Here is a 20,730-nt window from a genome sequence, read left to right as displayed (position 1 = left end):
ATCCATGATCCTATGGTATAGATTCACTTGGATTCAGTTATAGTACTGAAAAACTCCAGATGAAATCAAATTTAACAAGAACATTTATTTATTAACAATAAAACATAAATACTGTAAAGTTGGAATTATTGATAGAATGGTAAAAATCAGGAGTGCATGAGCTTTTCAGACTGAAATCTCCACTTCAAGTACTTGCCATCAATCTGTGAATTTGTATAATGCATAGCACTTATTGTTTTGTTCTCTTTTCCTCTGTCTTCCTGATTAATGTTGTCTTTCTTTCCAAATGCTTTTTTCCTTCTTCTCAGGAAACATGAATTTAAACAGGATTGGCATAGATTGTATTGTCTGTGTGGGTGTATTGACTTTTAAAACTCCCAGATTACAAAAAAGAAGAGGGGTAGGGGAGATTGTCAGAACCTGTTCAAGGCTAATGATGGATCTTTTCCTGGAGGGGAAGGACTGGTATTTATAGCCTTGTGCCCAGAGGGGTGGAGATAAAGCAGGTTGTGTAGCTTTAGTGTTTCTATCAGGAGGCTACATTTCCAGCCTATAGCAAAATTCACCAAAACAGTTCCAAAACTGGTAACCCATTCTACAGACTTTCCTTTCTGGAATAGATGTACAGAAGAGGTTAGTAAAATGATTTTCAGGAACGTAAAGTATTAAAGTAGATATTTCAGGATCATTTTAAGACCAGACTTTAGTCTTCAGTAAAGTCTTTGAGGTGAGGCTAAACTTTAATAACTTGCTTATGTGTTTGGTCATATTTGAAATCAATTAATGTGTATGATTTTTTATAATGTAGTTTAAATTTTGTACATTGTTACTTGTATTACTAGAATATAAATTCTAAAAGATATTTAAGTTTCACTAAACTTTTGGCTAAAATGATAGTCTTGATTTGTGATATTTGGCCTTGCAAGGGAAGTATTTAGGTACTTGTTCAGCAAATATGAAAGGAAATTGTAAAGTATGCAATATGAATGCATCTCATCAAATAAATTCATCTTGAGCTATAATTTGCTAAAATTATAGATACTAGAAGGGAGGTATATACTGAATTGCAGCACTTCTTTTTCATGTTCTCAAATAATATCTATATCATTATTATTTGAGCAAGATGAATAGAATGATTTAATATTATTAATTAGACGGTGCTTGAAAGTAGTCTTATCCTGTTGGATCATTCTTCTGTTTGAATGGTATTATTTCAGCTGTATTATGCAGAAAATAATTCGACTTGAGTGATGGCATCTCCAAACTTAAATCTCAGTTATATAAATTAGTATGGTACTTTATTTTATGCTGATTTAATAGGTTGTATTTCTTTACTCATTGCTAGTTCACCTGTACTGCACTAGTTCACAGAAACAACTTAGGCACCATGGCTAGCATTTAATTCTGACTGATTCCTTTCTCTTACAGACTGAATTACGCAGGTTTGCAGAATTTTCTATGATTCTTATGCTACCACTCATCATTGCGATATAGAATGTCTACCTCTAGCATTCATTTTAAAAACAAAGCTGTATATCAAATCCTTTTGAGTAGTGTTGTACCACAGGTTTCAGTTGTGGGTTTCAGTAGGCTGAATCCTACGGTTCATAGTCAAACTGTCATCAGAGAATAGATAGAAAATTAAAGTGAATGAAGTATTGTCTATTCATCTTTATTTTTATGTATATTAACTGTACAGCTCTTACAGGATACAATGTAATATTTTTTTCCTTTTATGTAGTTACAGTTAAAAAGAGAGATTAAATAAGCTCAAATTTTTAGCCTTTATACTAGTAATCTTGTGGAGTGCATTCACTTAGCTAAGTATTTTATGCCAGATTTATTGCAGTATGGAAGAGTCTTGTAACATATTGAGGAACTCAAATTTGTGGAAAAAGAAAACTGAGTGACAGCCATACAGTAAGGTGACTCAATGCATGCTATAATGATAACATCATTGTCTGAGACCCCTATTTCTCTGTCACAGGTGTCTAATCAAAGATTTTGAGCAGCGTCCTTCAGTCACCCATCTTTTGGAACATCCATTTATTAAGCAAGTACATGGTAAAGAGATGTCTTTGCAAAAACAGCTGGCTGAGCTCATCCAAGAACAGCAGCAGCTAGGCTCCACAGCCAAAACAAGGTACTGTACAAGGTCCTGTATGTAGCAACATTTATGCTGCAGCCCTCCTTCCCCACACTTATACTGGAAGCACAAATTGAAACTTTGAATGTGACTTTTACTGTTTCAAATGATCATATTGATAGTGTTGAATGCCAATGTTACTAGCAACAAGTGGTGCTTGCCATGTGAATGTAAGAGTCGTGTTGTCCCTTTGATACATTTTAAAGCTAGTTTGATCAGCCATAACGCAGCTTTCTTTGCCTTTCTTTCACTCACTGAACTCTGTTCTGTACTTGTTCTCTATTTGGCTCAATCACAAGGGTGTTGTTAGTTCCAGAATGTTCTGATTTGTGGAAATAAATGTTTGCACAAAACATTGCATCATACTTTCGTAACAGATCTTTAAAAATACAACTGTGAGTATTCAAGTGACTACTAGAAAAAGTTAAGAACAGAAAATTTTGACGTTTGCTGTTTTATTAAATCCTCTTAGTAAGAAGGCTGTTCAGTACTGAAAGTAGTTGTTTTGTCTATAGTTTAACAGTAACTTCTATTTTTCCATTCAGCCTAGTAATTAATTTTAAAACATGCTTAAAAAGCAATGCATGTTTACTGGCAGAAGTGGCATCTTTTGAGGCTGAGTGTAAATGTGTCTTAGTTTAGTTGTTGTCCAGAGGGTGGCAGAATTTCACTGTTTCAAAAGAGAATTGAATGTAAATGAACATACTGTCCCAAGCTCAGCAATCATTCTGTAATATGAAATTCTAGAGTTAGATAAGCTCTGGCCCATTATTATAAATAACCACCTACTAATGTTGATGAAGTAAATTAGATGTTATGATCCAGAAGTCATAAACATGTATATACTTACATGCCAGAAATCTCTGTAGCTGAAATGCTAAAGGCCAAACAAAACTGTACAAGTTAAAATTAGGGAATTGTTGTTAAGAATAGTTTCAAGGTGAAAGATCTTGTAGGCAAGATCACATTGCCTACAGCTCTGGCATGGCTGGCCCAAGAGTATAAGAATTTTTCCAGCTGTTGACCTGATTGCACATTTAGACAGAGTGAAATGATCCTTGTGCTAAGAGAAGCTCTGAAATGGATTTGTCATGGTATTCCAATACATTCTTCTGGGATTGAGCTCCATAATGTGGAGTGACAAAGAACCAAGACCACGACAGCATTTCTTTCCTCAAGCCTTTTCAAGTATTAACTAGGTATGCTGTGACAGACAAGCTACTGCACATTAGACATGAGTGGACTGTAAGAAGGATTTTGCTTCCCAGCACCCTAGTATGAATCAGTGCTCATCTAAGGAAGTTTAGCTCCTTGTCTGTCCTGTTGCCACCTAACCCAGCTTAAATACTTTATTTTCAAACAAAAATCTTTCTTATTGTTTTAGCATTATACTATGGTATCCTTACCTCTGTGAAGCACCAGCCCACTGTGATGGGGTTGAGAGCAGGCTCAGTGAGGACAAAAATCTACTTATTGTTTACCTCTGAAATCTACAACATATTGTTCAGTATGATATTCTAAAGATTTTAAGCTTGATCAAATTGGTACAAATTTAATGAGACAGCAAAAGTACATCCCTGCAAAATATTAAGTCCATGGGCCAGACAGTTAATGCTGGACTATAAACATGAGATTATTACAAAAGAACCAACCACTAAGAGCATCTAATTAGAATTTTCCCAAGAGGATTGACATAGCCTCATAACAGTAAAAAACTTGGCTCTGTAATTGGGCTATTGTACCCTCTAGAAAAATTTTTACCCGTTAAAAGACTTTAAAACCTTTGTTATGCATCTGCAACATAATTTTCAATACAAAATTTGACATGCAGAAGAACATATGACCACACGGTACTGTAAAAATTTTACTGGCATTCATTTGTAATGATCTATAGAAGTCATATGAACATATAGTCACCACTTCAAAGTAAATAAGGCCAATTCAAATCCATGTTAGGTAAAACTTTTCTATTACAAATTGAATGTAGTGCATGTTTTTTCTGTTTATTGGTGTGCCCATGACAGGCACGATGAAATGTACATTAATTTCCTGGTGTTCAGAAATAAAGAAAAATAGACACCCATTTTTAGGAGCAGAGCAACACCACAAATCCGTCATTTAAAGATAAGTAAAAGAAAATGTTCTCGAGAGCACAGGCTGGAAATTTCCAGAGACTGGTAAATCATCAGTGTGCTTGTGTTAACACCATTTCTTCTTTGAGGGAGCCCAGGGACTCCCTGGTGATGACAGCTGATCAGGAAGTGTTTTGTCTCATATGAAAGTCTTCCAGGATGGTGCTTTGGATTTGTGTCTTTTGATTCTGTACTGACTCAGCACCTGTGAGGTTTTAAATAGGATTCTCTTTCCAGTGGAGCCATGGCAGTTTTGCCTATTTTGGTACACCACTTCAGGTCATTGTGCCTGAGAGCAAGCCTGCAGACTTGAGAGTAACTACTAATGACTTAGAGCATGTGAAGGAGACACATGGAGAGCTGATCTAGCAGTGCACTGCTAGTGAAAAGGAGAGAATTGGCTTCTTTCATTTTCCCTCAACTCCCAGGAACAAATTCATGATGCTGTTTTTATTGCAGCTTCAAGGATTGTCAGAAACCTCCTGAGCTTGAACTTCTACAGTGAGAGAAAAAAACTAAGCCAGCAGAAACACAAATAACTTGCTACTCTATTTGTGCTGAAGTGAAGGAGGGAATGCTTCACATGGCCAGGAATATGCAGAAGAGTGGTAGAAAGAAGCAGGCTGGCCCCTTTTGGTGGGACCATCTGGGTTGGTCTCTGGAGTCACAGACTGAAACATCACTTTATTTTAGTTTCTTTCACTCTTTTGTCAGCTTTGTGTGCAGTACAGCTAGGCTTAACTTCAGTACATTTCTTCAGACTTCTGAACTGAAGGGGCTCTTTCTTGACCTTGAGCTCAAAGAAGTCTGTTAACACACATTTGTTGCTATCATCAGTTTGTTGCTGATGAACATACTGTTGTTACTTTTCCATGAAGCAACTTACTAGAGAATTTTATATTCTGATTTCCTAAGGTTAAAAATTAATAATAAAAAGAAAATGCTTATGCTGGTAAAAGACCACTTTTAAAATTAGAAATAATATTAACAATTCATCCTGTCTTTTTACTGAAAAGGATACTCTTTGAAACTTTTCCACTAGTTCTGTTTTTCCCTAAATCGTTTTCATTGGTGAGGTGCAGCTATCTTTGATCCTTATGCAAACAGGTGTTTTTAGAAAACCCAGCTGGAATATCCCTCTTTCCACACTTGTAAGGAGGGAGAAGATTCTTTTTTTCATCTGTTGGCATCTTTTACACTGAAATTCTTGTGTTTTGGCATTTCAGCATTAGCTTTCCACTCCTACATTGCCTATGTCTTATACTGTCATGAGGAAAAACTTGGTGAGAAAGTCTAATGTCACAGCTGTGTAAAGATGAGCTCTGGGTATTATCTTTCTTATCCATATCCCTTTTATAAGCTATCAGTTAACTGTATTTGTTTTCTAATAATGCCAAAGCATAATTGCTAATTAGCATCAATGCACTTTCCATTAACAGCTTTGACATAGTAACAATTATATGAAGTTTAATTCTAAGAAATTTACTCAGTGTTAAGTAGTCCACTAGTTCTATTTTTATGGAAGTTCTTCAATCCTTGGAAAACAAAGGTTAGTACATCAGAACATTGCTTCACATGTAGTCATTCCAGCCATGCAGAATTTTTCTTCCCCATCTATTCTAAAGTCAAATACAGAATTCCTTTTTAACACATGGATACTGATTTCTAGGTCATCTTGGGAGTCACAGCAGTCTTATTCCTATCAATATGTAGCTGCCTCTAGGCAGGAAGCATTTCTTAAAATCAGAGAGGATGCTTTCACAGGATCTCACTCAGTTTTTTTCTATTTTTCCTTCTTTTTTTTTACTTTCCTGCTTCTGTATTCACACAAATACTGTAAGATGGTTGTTCACATAGTGTCCTTATGCATAGAAACATTGTGAGAGCAAGAAATATCATTCATTCTTAAAGACTCATACCTCATGTAGCATAAAATTGGAGAATGGAGGAAAAACGAAGGAATTTAGGTACAGCAAGGTACATTGCTGAACCTCAATGTTCTGTGCCAACAGAACAAGCAAACATTGGTCAGGAATGATAAGCAGAACTATAAATATGTTTTTGTTACAAAAATAATAATGAAGTGATGATATACTCTGTGTCTGAGTGTGATTAATAATGTATTCTCTGAGTAAAAAGGGTACACAAGTCAATCTTACCATAAACTTGCTGTACTTCAGGGTTAGGTTCCTCAAGAATTCATGTGATTGCTTGTCATTGAAATACCAAGAATGTTTAGGCACCTCCTGAATTTAATACAATATCATAGTAGAGGTTTGTGTTCTGTTCCTCATTCTCACTCTGATTTGCTGTGCAATCTCTGTTCTATCACTTGCCCTCAATATTTCTCTGTTCCTTTCACTTATGAAATGGTTATTAATAGTTTTACTTAATATATCATACCTATGGAAAAGAGAGAGCAGTTTGCTGAGGCAAGAACTTTGTCTTGTTCTATAAAGCCATACTGTACTGTATTGTTAGGTTGCTGTAAACCTGGTGATGAGGAGAAATATGTATAATGCCTGGAGCTCTAGCCATTTTTATTTTCATTCTTCCTGCCCTCGAGCCTGGGGGATGCTTTGGGAAGACTCTAAGCAGAGATATGTTACAAATTATGGCTATTATTCATTCTCATTTAACAGTAAACATTTTCTTTGTGGAGATTATTGTTGTTAAATAATGTTTGAGTGTGTTTGATAATCCATTAAGGGAGGTTATGAGAGAGCTGCTCACTTTCCAAATACACCTTTTGATCTCTTGAACTTATTAGTGTGGTTGGTTGCTTTTTTGATTCATACTACAAGAGATTCCAACATACAGCCTGCTTAAGGAGAAAGTCAGAAGAGATTTAGTGTGTTTCCTAACATTGCTAAATTTTAAATGACTCTTTGTGCTGTCTACACTGGCAAAATGCACTGCAAAAAGTGGGTATATTCTCTGGTGTTTGCTTATAAACATCAAATATTTTCCCCATATTCTTGTCCTTGTCAGGACTTTATCTCAAACTGGCAAAGCCAGCAGCTGCTTCAGTGTTGAAAAAGTTGAAAAACAGATGTAAAAACTTTCAAAGCCTTTTAAGCCGGGAATTATACCAAGTTCCATAAATAATGTTTAAAAATATAATGGAGCTTGTCATGGAGACATTTAAAAGGGAAGCTCACTTGGAACCCTGGTATTCTGTCTGTTGTCCCAGCCCTTCCTTGCATAAATTATGATGATAAAATCCTGTGTCCTTTAGGAAAACTTTCTCCAGAAAAAGTAAACTTTCCATTTTATTCCATAAAAAACAAAACAAAAACTGTTTCATGGCTTGTGAGTAGAACTAATGGAAAACTGTAGAATTTTAAATTTTAACTGAAGGCCTTGAAAAGTACTGGCCATCAGCAAAAGGGAATGAAATTAAAATGTTCTGATTTTTTCTTTTCCCATTTGAATGTACCACAATTAAGACATTATCTACTTGTACTCAGTCTTAAAATAACAGATTGCTCTCTCCAGAATAGCACGTAGGAGAAAATCTAAAAAAGAAATGTCATAACAGCGTATGAGATGGAGAAATTCAAATGTAGTAACAGATCTATTAGCTGGCTTTTTACTGTGGTGGGGAAGCAGAACATGAGGGAGGAAAATACCTGATTAAAAGCTTAGAACTGGAGACAGGGAAGAAGAGTCTTCACAGAATGCACTCTAAAATTTTTGCTCTTGGTAATGTTCTTTGAAGCTGTCTTTCAAAATTTTAGGTATTGTGGGTTTCTCTGTGGCATTTGACTGTTCCTTCAGAGGAGATAATGTGAAGCACCTGTATGAATTGCAGTAGATAAATCTATATTAATTTTGAAGTAATAAAATATTAAATAATCACCAGTTGTCATCTACATTTATTCAGTTAGCTCTATCAAATGTCACTGGAGGTGAAGTTGAGAAAAAACAGGGTCTTCTGTATTTCCTCAATCACCTAATGTTATTAACCTAACTCCCAATGTAAAGGTTATATAATGATTTGATGTTTGAAAGTTAATGTTGATCAAGCATTGAATAGTCTGCATTTTATGGTTCAAAGTGGCAGCTTCCCAGTTATCAGCAGGTTTAAAGAGGCCAGCTTCAGACATGGCTCATTCTTCTCTTGGGTGTTTTCCTACAGAATAAGTATCTTATGCTCCTGTCTGTAAATAGGCTTCTTCATAGGAATCAGAAAAGATCTACTAACCTCTGGTTTCAGTTTTTAAAAACATTGAAAAGCTTCAACACTTGCATGAATATGATTTTAAACAAGCTTAAGGTAGACTATTAATAAGGAGTTCAGAGATTACAGGTTTGGATGATTCTGGGTCAATGTGCTACTGCTGGTCACCATTTAGAGGTTTGTTTCTGTAATGGGGAACAGACACTTGTGAAACCTTGCATTTTGAAGGATAAAAAGCAAATCTGTACGTTGGGAAGAATCAAACTTGAAGAAGCCTGGGGAAAAAAGTAGGAAAGGAAAGGAAAAAAAAAGAAAAGAGCATTTAATGTTTGAGAAGGGCAGGAATGTTTAGGCTACCTTGTCAGATATTAGAATGCCAGTGCCATGTCTTGGCAGCTTCCCCCTTCTCATGAACCAGCTGGATTGCAGCAGCAGTCCAAGGAAGTAATTCTTACTAGCAGATATCAAGCTTCTCTGCCAGCTCACATTTCGATTTGAAAGCAATTAACAACAAGGAACTTGATTGCATCCAGCCAGTAATTTTCTTTGGACTCAGAGATAATAACAGAAACACAACAAAAAATAGTTCTCTGATGCTATATACAATGTAATTTAAGGCAATTCTTCCAGCCTTCTTCTATATGAATATTAGGCAAATGAGTTTAAAACTCCTTTTTCTCCCTTTTAATATATTTTTTTTTAATCTCAAAGCTCCTGTGGTCCCCTGGAAGTGATCCTGTTCTGAGTATTGTGCATGTGTTTTTACTGGAGGTTGTAAAATATAGCTGTAGCATTTATATTGTAATTAAGGCTGTGTTGGTGTCTCTATTATGACCTTGCTTCAGCAAATTACTTCAGGCCGAAACTTGATGTAAAGGAGCAAAATTAAGTCTTTGCAATGCATGGAAAATAGTCTGTGTATCTCTGTGTGGCAGTGTCACACTCTCCCCTTTTTTGTTTTTCATTGGATTGAGTATTTTTCTTGTAAATCACAGGAATTAATTTTAAAATTGGCAATAATATAAAGACGACCAAATACAGAAACCGTTGTACCTTTGTGAATCCTAGAAACAAACAGTAAACATAAATGCTTAACTGCACCAAGAGGCCAAAGTAAAGGCCACTTGGAAGGCCCTGAAGATGTTAGGGGTGGAGGGGAGAGATTAGAGAAGAAACTTCCCAAAGAAGGCAAAAATTCTTGGTCTGTGTTGCTTTGTTGCTCAAGTTGGACCTGCCAGCAAAATGACTTTTTGATCTAGAAGTCAGTGTGGTCCATCTAGCTTTTCTTTCCCTATCCCTTGACAGCAGGATAGAGGAGTGTACAGCTATTTACTGTGCACTTCTTACTACTCTGTTACTTTCTTTCAAACTATATCTTTACCACCAGTAGAACAAATTAACACTTCCTGCCTTTCATGAAAGGGTTCTCTCAAGGGAGAAATGTTTCTTGCCTTTTGCTCCTCCTACAAAATCCAAGAAGACTGTCCCTTCCAGCCACGCCTGCATGATAAAATGGTAACAGGAGGGTTCTTCAGAGCATAGAGCCTTTTTCAATAGACAGTGCTCAGCACTAGATTTCTGGGATCAACCTAATGCTGCTCTTCAGGTCTCTTCTGACCCAAACCATCCTGTGATGCTCTAGTAAAGTTAGGTACCTTGAGCGACTGGCCCTTTGCACCCTTTATGGCAGTTGTTTTGTTTTGTGAAGAGACTGCATCTTGCAGGGATTGCTTCAGAAAATTACTGGAAACTTAGGGAAGATAACATCTTTGATTTCCCTTTTGCTTAGAGTTTGTACTTTTTATATATTGCCAGAAAGGAAAGGTAATTGAAAAAATGGCTTATAATTCTACTTTTTATGCAATAAATATACTGATAGTTATTTCCCCAATTAAGAGTGTTTCCTTCTGCTTTTTAAGAATTTTTAATGTATTTATTAAAAGCAGATTGTATTTCTGGTGTAAAATTGTGGAAATAATTAAAGGTTACCGTCTGGTTTTTTCCTTCCCACTCTGTCAATGCACTGGAGGACGTAGGGTCAGTAGAAAACTGATGAGGCCAGCAGGAGATTGGAAGCTAATGTGATGTTATGCTCCTAATATCCTCTTCTTAATCATGTACTTAGGAAAATGAGTTCAGTGCTGGAAAATATTTACACAAGGGTATGTATGTTTCACTTGTATTTAATGCAGACCAGTTTCCTTATATATTTACATAGTTTTAAAAGGAACCCTTTTCAATAAAAAAAAATTGATTCGTTTATCACTTAAGGTGAACAAACAGCGGGAGTTTAATACACAATGAGATAACAGATTAGGTTACAAAGCCATTCTTCAATTAGACATGCTTAGGTTTGAATGTGCCCTCTTCCCCCTCCTCCTTGCACCTCTGGTAGATGTGTCCCTGCTTACAGTTTGTTGCAATTCAGTATTGCGGCTATGATGTTTACTCCAGGAAGAAAAAGCTTCCCAGATGAGTTATGTTAGCTAAAATGTCTAGCCATTGCTTTGTTAGTTACATCTTCATGAAGTAAAGCAGCTGCTAAAATATTTCCTTCATTTGTAGACTGAAGGGTGCTCCCATTTCTAAATGATTTACATTACTTACATCATTATTTTTCTGTGCAGTAAAATAAGAGCTTGAAATCTGGTTTGAAAGGGAAACAACACTTAAAAACCCTAGTAGTACATCATGCATTCTTACTCCTTTGAGGAGTTGGCTTGTCCGCAAGGTGTAATATTTTTGCATATAGTGACTCAGGAAAAAAAAAAGCCAAAAAAACCCCTAAACCCAATACCTAATCAAAGACCAGAAAAGGGAAAATTTAATTGAATGGAATTTTCAACAAATTCAAATGGTCTCCATACTGCCCACGGGAAATAATACCACTATAACAATTTTTCTTTCATAGCTTCTAGTCTTCTTGTGTCCTTCTTTCATTGTTTCATATGTACAGCAGAAAGCAAACCACCATCTGTGGGAATGTAGTGGGCCTGTCAGCAAAACCTGCTGTCTTCCCACTGTTTTATTTCCTAGCTGACAAAACAGTTTGCATGGTTTTATTTAGTTTCAATTCAAATAAACCATTTTAGTTTTCTAAAACTCATTGGGTAGCCAAAAGGAAATCAGGAAAATGAATAAAAATAGACAGAAAAGTATGATCATTTGATGTGACTCACAGTTACCAGGGAAGCTGTATTCATGACTAACACTCTTCTCCTTCGTCTGTATTAGAGGCTTTCCTTACAATAATTCTTCTGATGATGTAATAGCTCTTGGATATGAAAACATTCTCTTTACTGAATGAAAGCTGATTAGCTTGAAATATAGAAGCATACATAAAGGGAGAAAATGAAATGCCTCAGTGTTTATTTTTTAAAAAGAGTTCCAAGAGCATATGAAGATATGATTAAAGAAACCTGCTACATCTTCATATTAACCTTGAACATTATAGATAAACAAGTGTTTCCTGCCAAGTTACAGTGCTGTTCTGTTACTGCTTGGTATAATATTTAGCCTTGTTTTGGGATGCCTGATCATGTGGCTCTTACTTTCTACATGGCAACCAATGCAAAAACAATCTGTCAAGGACTGTCATTGAGGATCAATGCTAAATGTTACTCAGCAGGATGCAGACTGTATCTCTGTGGGTGTCCTTCTACTATGCTTTGATTATGTTTGTTGTAAAGAAAAGCAGAGTTGTGCTTACAGCATTCATATTTCACACCCTCTGTGCAAGACATGTTACAGCCTTTAATTTGTTCCCTTTCCAGTGTGATGTGTTGTTTAAAAACATATACACCACATTTTCAAAGATTCCTTCACTATAATCTGATTATAAAGGGGTTATGTGACAGTTTGTCTCTGCTGCTTGTTGTGTGGCTTAAATCTCTGGAGACAAGCTGACTGAACATCCATACAATTTAGAGTCTGATGGCAGCTGTGGTTCCAAAACGTTGTTTTGGGCCACATCTAGGGTCATCTGAGGAGGCACTTTGGCATACATCAAGGTAACAGTAGGATTTTATCCTACTTACTGCTTCTTATATCTTCTTTAGATGACAGTACTATGGCTGGGCACGTGGAGGTAGCATTTAATTAAACTGAGTGGTAGTTTATTAACTTAGAGCAGGGAGGGAAGGGAAAAGAGGAAGAATTTTTTTGTTTACTGAGTGTGAGTAAAGGAGTAGTAAGTACGTAAGTAGTAAATCCTTGCTGGACATGGATAAATAGGTAGGGTTATATATTGTGAAAGAGAAAACAGATAGTACACCAGACAGCAAGCTGATCTATTGCTTTTATAAAAGGATACTGCAAGCAGAATTCAACATTTCAGAGAGCAGGTCTGTGTTTGTGCATGACAAAAACATTCGCCCAGGACTTCCCTTTGCATCTTAATGTTTGCTGTCTCTAATACACTTTCATAACCCTGGTGCTCTGCTAACAACTTCCAGGCATGAAAGAATACATACTAGAAGACCCTACCATGTGGACAGAGCTGACAAGTTCTCTCTAGATGACGATCTGGTAAATCTAGAAGTTCTCAATGAGGTACTGTATTGTCTGGGTAGCAGCTTCTGACAACTGTACCTCACATTCTTGCCTATTTCTGCTTTTTAGGAATCTCTTAGCAGAATGAGAATATTTCCTTCTTGCAATCTTTTGTCCCTTCAAGGCAAAAGAATTCTCACGTGACTGATCTGCTGCCCTCACTTTGTTAATTTATATAGTTGCATAAAAGTAGGAGCAGTGAGTACTATAATGTGGAAAAGCTTAATTATGAATGATGCTAGTTTAAATTATTTTTGTGAGTTTCCTAAAATGCCAAGTTCAGTCATAAAGATGTAGTTTTAAGTGATTTTTTCTAAAATAATTGATTTATATAGGATAACATATTATCTAGTGCTTCTGGCTAAAAAATGACAAAACTATCCATTTCATATTTCACTGTATCAGCTATTTGCAGAGTATCTGTAAATTTTTGTGTTGGTAATCCATAAATTACATGCCAGCAAGAAAAAGGCATAATACTAAATTGTGCTATTGTCCTGTTCAAACAGTTTTACCACTACTTAAAATTTAGTCCTTTAAAAATTATTATCCTTGTTTCATGGCCAAATGAAAAAAAATTAAATGGACATGTACTATGAAGTGGAGCAATAATGTGTTAGCACCATTTTCTCTTCAGAAGATTTACTTCTCAGGCTGATATAAGAAAATATTCTAATTTCCAATTAAGAGTTGCCATTTAACTTAGTTTTATGACATTAGCAAGAATTTTGAAAACATTTTCTTTTGTGTGTTTGGCATTTAAAATATAATTAGAAACACAGTAAATATTTCCTAAACAATGTTCTCAGTATATTTACAAAAATCTTCCTCAGTGGGAAAATACTCTATAACTATCAAACTTTCTGTAATCTTCTCAGGATACCATTATCCATCAGCTGCAAAAACGTTATGCTGACTTACAGATTTATACTTATGTTGGAGACATTTTAATAGCCTTGAACCCCTTCCAGAATCTCAGCATTTATTCTCCCCAGGTAAGAGAAATTCCAAGCTGAAGATGGAAGTTGCTTTACATTTTATATTAACACCACTAGTTAAAATACTTTAAGTGATGCTGAAAGTTAGGAGCACAGACTAAACCTCAGCCTTTTCTTTTTACAGAACAATGTGGCTAAAAAATGGTTTTGTTTTGTTTGTTAAATTTGGTTTCATTTGATTTTATTCATTTCTTGGAGGCACAATTTCCACATGAGGGACAGAGATTACCCCAGGCACAGCTGTGCCTCTTGCCTAGCATTTAGGGCTTTCTTCTTGGAGACAGAAGATGGTTATATGAACCTCCTCATGCTGAGGTTTTTGCTTGCTGAAGAATTGTTCTGACTGAGGCTTAGTATATGTTCTGTGCCATCAGCTCTGGCTTAAAAGAAGCAAATTAATCAAATGCTGTAAGCATAAAGGCCAGTTTAATTCCCTACAAATATGAAGAGAGGTGGAGCTAGAAATAACTTAGTCTCCATGGATGCCAAAATCAGGGCTTCAGATAGGGGGCCAGAATTCAGATTCACTGTAGATTTCTTTTGTATGAAGTGGTTATTTCCTTGATTGAAGGTTTGTGTTTGAAATTCTCTTCCTTGTGATACAGCTCTCCTCATTGTCTTGTGCAGGAAACATCAGAGTGCATTTTAGGTGTTGTAATTTGTGTTCTGGAAACTGGCACTTCTGTTCCAGGTGATTCAGTGGAAATTCTGTGGTATAACAGGCAACTTCTTTCTGTTGAACAGATGATAGTCACTGTCTTCTTCTCAGTTCTTAATTATATAGCTAAGTTGCATAATTAACTATTGTGTTTATTTCTTTGAATTTAGTTCTCCAAGCTTTACCATGGTGTGAAGCGTTCATCAAATCCCCCGCACATATTTGCCTCTGCAGATGCTGCCTACCAAAGCATGGTTACATTCAGCAAGGATCAGGTGAGGATCTGTTCATTTTTGTTTAGGTTTTTTATTAATCATACTGCCACTGTGCTACAGGGCTGTGAATAATGTTCTGTTAAGTTGTATTTTGGGAAATTTTTTCTTTAAACCTTTTATTCCTAAATCGGCAAAACCAGAGTAGAAATCTGGTCAGATTTGGGAGTTCTGAAGAGGGCACAGTGATATGAAAGGGACTGAAAGGTCAAATAAGATGATGGAGGTACCTGAGCAATATAGTTTCCTGGACACCCATGAAGTTCTGGCTGTTGACTCCAGCAGCAAAGTATTGCTGCACATTCTGATTCTAGGTCTGTCTTGACTTAGGTATTTCAATAATTTATACTTGTGTTAAATACAGGGTTCTCAATGCCATAACAGTTTAACAGAGTTTGAACCAATTTTCTGCTGCAAAAAGACACTAAGTCACAGAAAATAGGAACCAGTAGCAAATTTTTTAGTAAAATTAATTAAGTATGGTTCTGTTATAAATGTAATAAGGACACAAATCCAATTATATAGAAATTATTTTAATGAGAATAAAATACCATGTTGTAGAAGATTTTACTACATTCTTAAGATTATAACTTCATTCTCTTTCTAATTTGATGTGCTATGTGTACATGAATATTGAAGGCTGATCATTATTTTTGTTTATAAAATTCTCCTGATTTTACCCGGGACATCACACAATAATTAATAGAAAATATTCTCTTAAAGTCACAAAACCAGTATAAAGTAGTAAAAAGCCTGAAATCAGAAGGGTATTAAAGAAAACAAGTACTCATGTTAGAGTAACTTATGTGAGAATTTTTTATCTGATTAGATAGTGTAATTGATATGGTACCTATTTCCTAGAACAAAAATATGCTGTCAGGCACTACAAGGTACCACCAGATAACTGCTACAGCTTTCAAAGCTTTTCAAAAAGCTCAGTTCTATATGAAGGGGCATTGCAGCAAGTATTTTAGGACCTTGTATCTTTTCCTAGCAAAGAATCTTGTGTATACACAGTATCATGCAAATAGTTTTTGGATGTTTGCATAAAAACCTGTGAATCTGTGCAACTGCTCAGTGTTAACATTTTAATTATATGTCAGTTGATAATGTGCCTTAAGTAGAATAATATTTGTGCTAGTGGTCTGTAGAATACATGGGGGGAAAAGGGTAAATAATAAATGCTGCTAGAATTCAAACTTTCCATGATCTGCATTCTTCAGTGTTCAGGTGGGAACTGGTTTTCAACTTCCATTTTGCCCATGAAGCAAAACAGCAGAGAGAAGGAAAGTGATTTAGGCCACACTAGGTAGCCTCTTGAGTCTGGAAGCTTTTTGAAGAGCCTATAAAATACCATGTATTAAGGACTGCTGGCACAGGAAGAAGGTGGATATGTCCTCCCAGAACCACCCAGTGAACAGTTGCCCATTTTTCTGAAATGTTTAGGTGCTAGTTTGCTGTTCTGGCTTGAATATCAGCATCACCTACAGAATAGCCTCTCTACACAGGACCTATTATTTAAGTTTATTTTTCAGAAGAAGCTTTTGTCAGTGTGTCAAAAACAGCTGTACCCTGTGATTCATGTTAGTTCACATGAAGTCAATGCAGTGAGCTCAGACATGGTCACTTGTTTATGTGTTCTAGCCCTTCAGAATTCAGTCACTGCTTCACACATGTACCTTGGGATCAGGCATTGCAAGGTGCATTTTAGTAATCTAGGGAATAAATTACTGCACTGAGTCTTTGGTGATCTCTCCTTTCAGAAGGGAGTTGACTCTTAAAGTATTTCACAGTTTTGGTACTAAGCATGAAATAACAGGTAGGAGTAGTAATAGCAGAAAACAACCATATGGTGAACTATGCACTTAAATATTTTGTTTTTTGTGTTCAGTGCATTATCATCAGTGGGGAAAGTGGTGCTGGAAAGACAGAAAGTGCCCATCTGATCGTCCAACATTTGACCTTCTTGGGAAAGGTATTTCCTAGCCAATTATGTAAAATTATGAAGAAATCCTCCCAACTCTACCCCAATGTTCACTTTATTTAATCTTTAATACTTAAAGCTGTTCATGTGAATTGTCACCCTTGATTTAGGGACATAGTAATCATGCATGTGAGAGTATTGAATTGAGATGTGAGTGTGACTCGTACCAAGCCAGTCAATAGTTTTTTAAAGAGAAGGTTCCAGATTCTGAGTGTTCAGTACCTGTAGGTATGTACAGTGTTTATCACATATAACATTATTTATCCAATAAAGAATTAAAATTATTGTGGCTCTAATCTTAGATGATCTTACACATTTAAATGTTATGAGTAATTCTATTAACACAAAATAATCGGAAAATTAACCATGTCAGCTTAGCCCTAAGTAGGCATCTTTAGTCCACCATGCTTCTGGTACTCTTAACTAATTATAAAACAGGTCAAAGGTGGAACAATTGCAGAGAAAGAAGTTTGCTACCTGTGGGAGATTTTATCAATTTGTTGGACCTCCTGTTTTATAAATAGAAATGTTAGCACAGTACCTCATTCCATACAAGCATGAGAAAAGGATTCTTTGCTTCTGGAGCAAGAATTGGATCGGGGTAAGCATTATATTCTTTTAATTATCCTTCTGATTTGTACCCCTTCTGTCAAGGCCAATAACCGTGCTTTGCGTGAGAAAATTCTCCAGGTGAATCCTCTGGTTGAAGCATTTGGGAATGCCTGCACTGCCATCAATGACAACTCAAGTCGCTTTGGAAAATATCTGGAAATGATGTTTACACCTACAGGAGCTGTAATGGGGGCAAAGATTTCTGAATATCTACTTGAAAAATCAAGGGTCATAAAACAGGCTGTGTAGGTATATTAATTGTCTGTCCTATAGCATTTATGTAATGTTTGAATTGATTTAATTATCAAAAATTCTGTGGTTTAGATACTTTTCTGTCTTCTGCTAAAATAAAATCCTTTGTACCAGTTCTATGACAACAAGAATAGTCCTGTTCTTTTGGAGTTGAAACCAGAGCCACTTAATTCTTTGGGATAATGTTGTGTTCACTGGGTTTTCTGTGTTTCACAGCTGCTAATCCTACACTACTAAAACAAGTGGGAGATTTGCTACCTTGCTTCAGTGAGCTCATGATAAGAACTACTTTTACATTTGTTGTACAAGATGCCCCAAGAATAAATACAGGCGCTTTAAAAAGATACTTTTTCTTTTCTAGGGGAGAAAAAAATTTCCATATATTTTATTATATTTATGCTGGCCTTTATCATCAGAAGAAACTTTCTGAATATAGACTTCCTGATAAAAAGCCCCCTAGGTAACTATTGCTCCCTTGTTTTAACTGCTCATTGTAATTAGCTGTTGATCAGCACTTGCTTTCAGTATGATGCCTTCAAATCTCTCTTAATCCTTCTCCATTCCTTAAGGATCTTTTTTAATCCTCCCAAGGTGGGAAGAAGATGGACACTAAGGCATTATATTATTTGCATTTGTTTGAGAAGTTGAACTATTAAAACAGAAGGAGGACGAACCAAGTTCATTATGTAGATATTTTGTCATACTTTCAAATGCAGACAACCCCCCTTATGATTTCTTACTGCAATGCTTCAGGTTCAGGAAGAACCCAGAATATGCTTTGGAGGTTTTTAATTGATGTTTGTACTTTGAGTGCATCTGGTCTGTACTGGGTGGGGGGGATATGTGTGAAATGTTGGCAACATAATTAGACATTAACAACCAATAATGCGGATGTTAATGCAACAGAAACAAAAGCTTCTTATGAATTAGCATCAAAATAGATCATTGACAGTTATTGAGATAAATGTTGTTTCCAGTTACTGAGGTACTTGCATTTAAGTCACTGGAGCTTGTATTGGCATATGTGGTAGTGTGATGCCTTCTTTCTCTCACTCTGTTTAGATATATTGATAATGAAACTGGAAGAGTAATGCATGATATTGTTACTAAAGATTCCTATGGAAGACAATTTGAAGCAATTCAGCATTGTTTTAGAATTATAGGATTTACTGATGAGGTAAGAGATTCAGTTGCTAAACCATTATTGACCTTATTTAGGAAACCACCTCTAGTGCTGCCCTCTGGTTTTGTGGGTGTACCAAATCTCTGTTAGAGATGTTTGTTTAGAGCCACAAAATCTCTGTTATGACAGAAGTGAACAGTGAAAGCATAACTCCCCACTCAGAAGGCAAGACCAGCCTGAGGTCCCAGTTAGTCCTCAGGCAATTCTGTTGTGCTATTTCGTGTGTAAATAGAAGCTTACTTGAACTTGTAGAACTTGATCTCAGAGAAGGCTACAAGCTTTAATATCCATTCCAGTATCCATTTTTTTTCCTTCATAGCCTAAATATGATGCGTGTATCTTACTGAATTCCTTTAAAGTGCTTCTTGTCATCTTTTACAGGAAGTGTATTCAGTGTACAGAATACTGACTGGAATCTTAAATACTGGAAATATTGAGTTTGCTGCTATTTCTTCGCAACACCAAACAGATAAAAGTGAGGTTCCTAACCCAGAAGCCTTAGATAATGGTATATACCTTTCAACATTGTCAGTTCTGTATATGCAATTTGACTCTATTTGTGATAGTCTCTAGCTCATGGTAGCAGTTGGTCAATGCTGGTGGTTTCCACTGCATAACCACAATTGTGTGTCTTTTTCCACTGTCTTTTAGCTGCTGCACTGCTAAGCATTGGGTCAGAAGAACTTCAAGAAGCCCTAACATCCCACTGCGTTGTAACGCGGGGCGAAACCATTATCCGGATGAACACGGTGGACAAAGCCGCGGACGTGCGGGATGCCATGTCCAAAGCGCTTTATGGGCGGCTCTTCAGCTGGATCGTCAATCGCATTAATACGCTGCTTCAGCCAGATAAAAATATATGGCAAGTTACACATCACTGAACCATGTGTACTTACTGTGCACGTGTTGGATGCGCTCATCCATTTGTGTATTTTTGATTTTGCAGAAAAAGTGCTGTGTTTATTTTGGCTAAGGCTTCAAAATGGCTTTCATGCTGTGATACTGAATCCTGTTTCCAGGACATTAAGCCCATCATTTTCAAAGAGCTGAATGGAATTTAGCTACTGAAGTCAATGGAAATTGGGTGGTGGAAGTGCTGTCCACTTTTTTAAAAAATGCTTCCTACGTAGTGAACATGAAAATCATACAAAAGGCTGACAAATAATTGAAGTACGCTGAAAAAATTCAGTACACAGTCCTTACAGTCCCCGTGCTTTTGTAAGCAAGTAAAAAATGCAGATTTCAGATTATTATTGTGCTGCTACTTGAGATGTAATTATTTTAAAATTTTTTAAATTTAAATTACAGAAGCATTATATTGCACATCCTTATGATTTCATTGCCAGGCACTGATCTGGCTGGCTTGATCTTTTGAAGAAGCTGTAGAGATTTTAGAAACAAGGAACCTCTCAGCAAATGTGAAAATGCCTCTGATCTGAGATCTCTACTTGCTACTTCACTATGTCGTATAGACATTCTCATCCATTTCATGCAGTTCTGGTAGTGACTGAATGTACTTGAGTTAGCACATGGACAGTCCAGCTTGTAGCAGCAGCAGATTTGGTAATTACCTTCTGAATGAGTGTAGCAAAAATGTACCATTAAACCTTGACACCTTTTCTCTGCCTGGAGGAGCAGACAGTAGATTTTATTTGGGATCTGCCTACTGAAACCCCTTGTTTCAATATGGCTGCTAAGTGTCTGTTACTCTGTACCTATGATTTTTCTGCCTTCTTCATGGAAATTTGCAAGAAGCAAG

The 20,730-nt window shown here is 36.3% G+C and overlaps 1 protein-coding gene across 1 annotated transcript in view; it reads left to right on the top strand.

The window, feature by feature from the left end:
* The window catches only part of MYO3B (myosin IIIB), a 192,013-nt gene that overhangs the window by 76,332 nt on the left and 94,951 nt on the right, over window positions 1–20,730 (top strand). Inside the window, exons 11-20 of the mRNA XM_030952691.1 lie at window positions 1,988–2,143; window positions 12,916–13,012; window positions 13,891–14,007; window positions 14,839–14,943; window positions 16,832–16,915; window positions 17,579–17,781; window positions 18,150–18,248; window positions 18,851–18,965; window positions 19,353–19,479; window positions 19,623–19,833. Of these exons, the coding sequence (XP_030808551.1) occupies window positions 1,988–2,143; window positions 12,916–13,012; window positions 13,891–14,007; window positions 14,839–14,943; window positions 16,832–16,915; window positions 17,579–17,781; window positions 18,150–18,248; window positions 18,851–18,965; window positions 19,353–19,479; window positions 19,623–19,833 (1,314 nt within the window). The remainder of the gene's footprint in view (window positions 1–1,987; window positions 2,144–12,915; window positions 13,013–13,890; window positions 14,008–14,838; window positions 14,944–16,831; window positions 16,916–17,578; window positions 17,782–18,149; window positions 18,249–18,850; window positions 18,966–19,352; window positions 19,480–19,622; window positions 19,834–20,730) is intronic.

This window comes from Camarhynchus parvulus, chromosome 7, assembly GCF_901933205.1.
Source record: "Camarhynchus parvulus chromosome 7, STF_HiC, whole genome shotgun sequence".
Taxonomy (NCBI): domain Eukaryota; kingdom Metazoa; phylum Chordata; class Aves; order Passeriformes; family Thraupidae; genus Camarhynchus; species Camarhynchus parvulus.
Note: the sequence above shows the minus strand (reverse complement) of the source record. Positions and strands in the feature narration are given on the sequence as shown.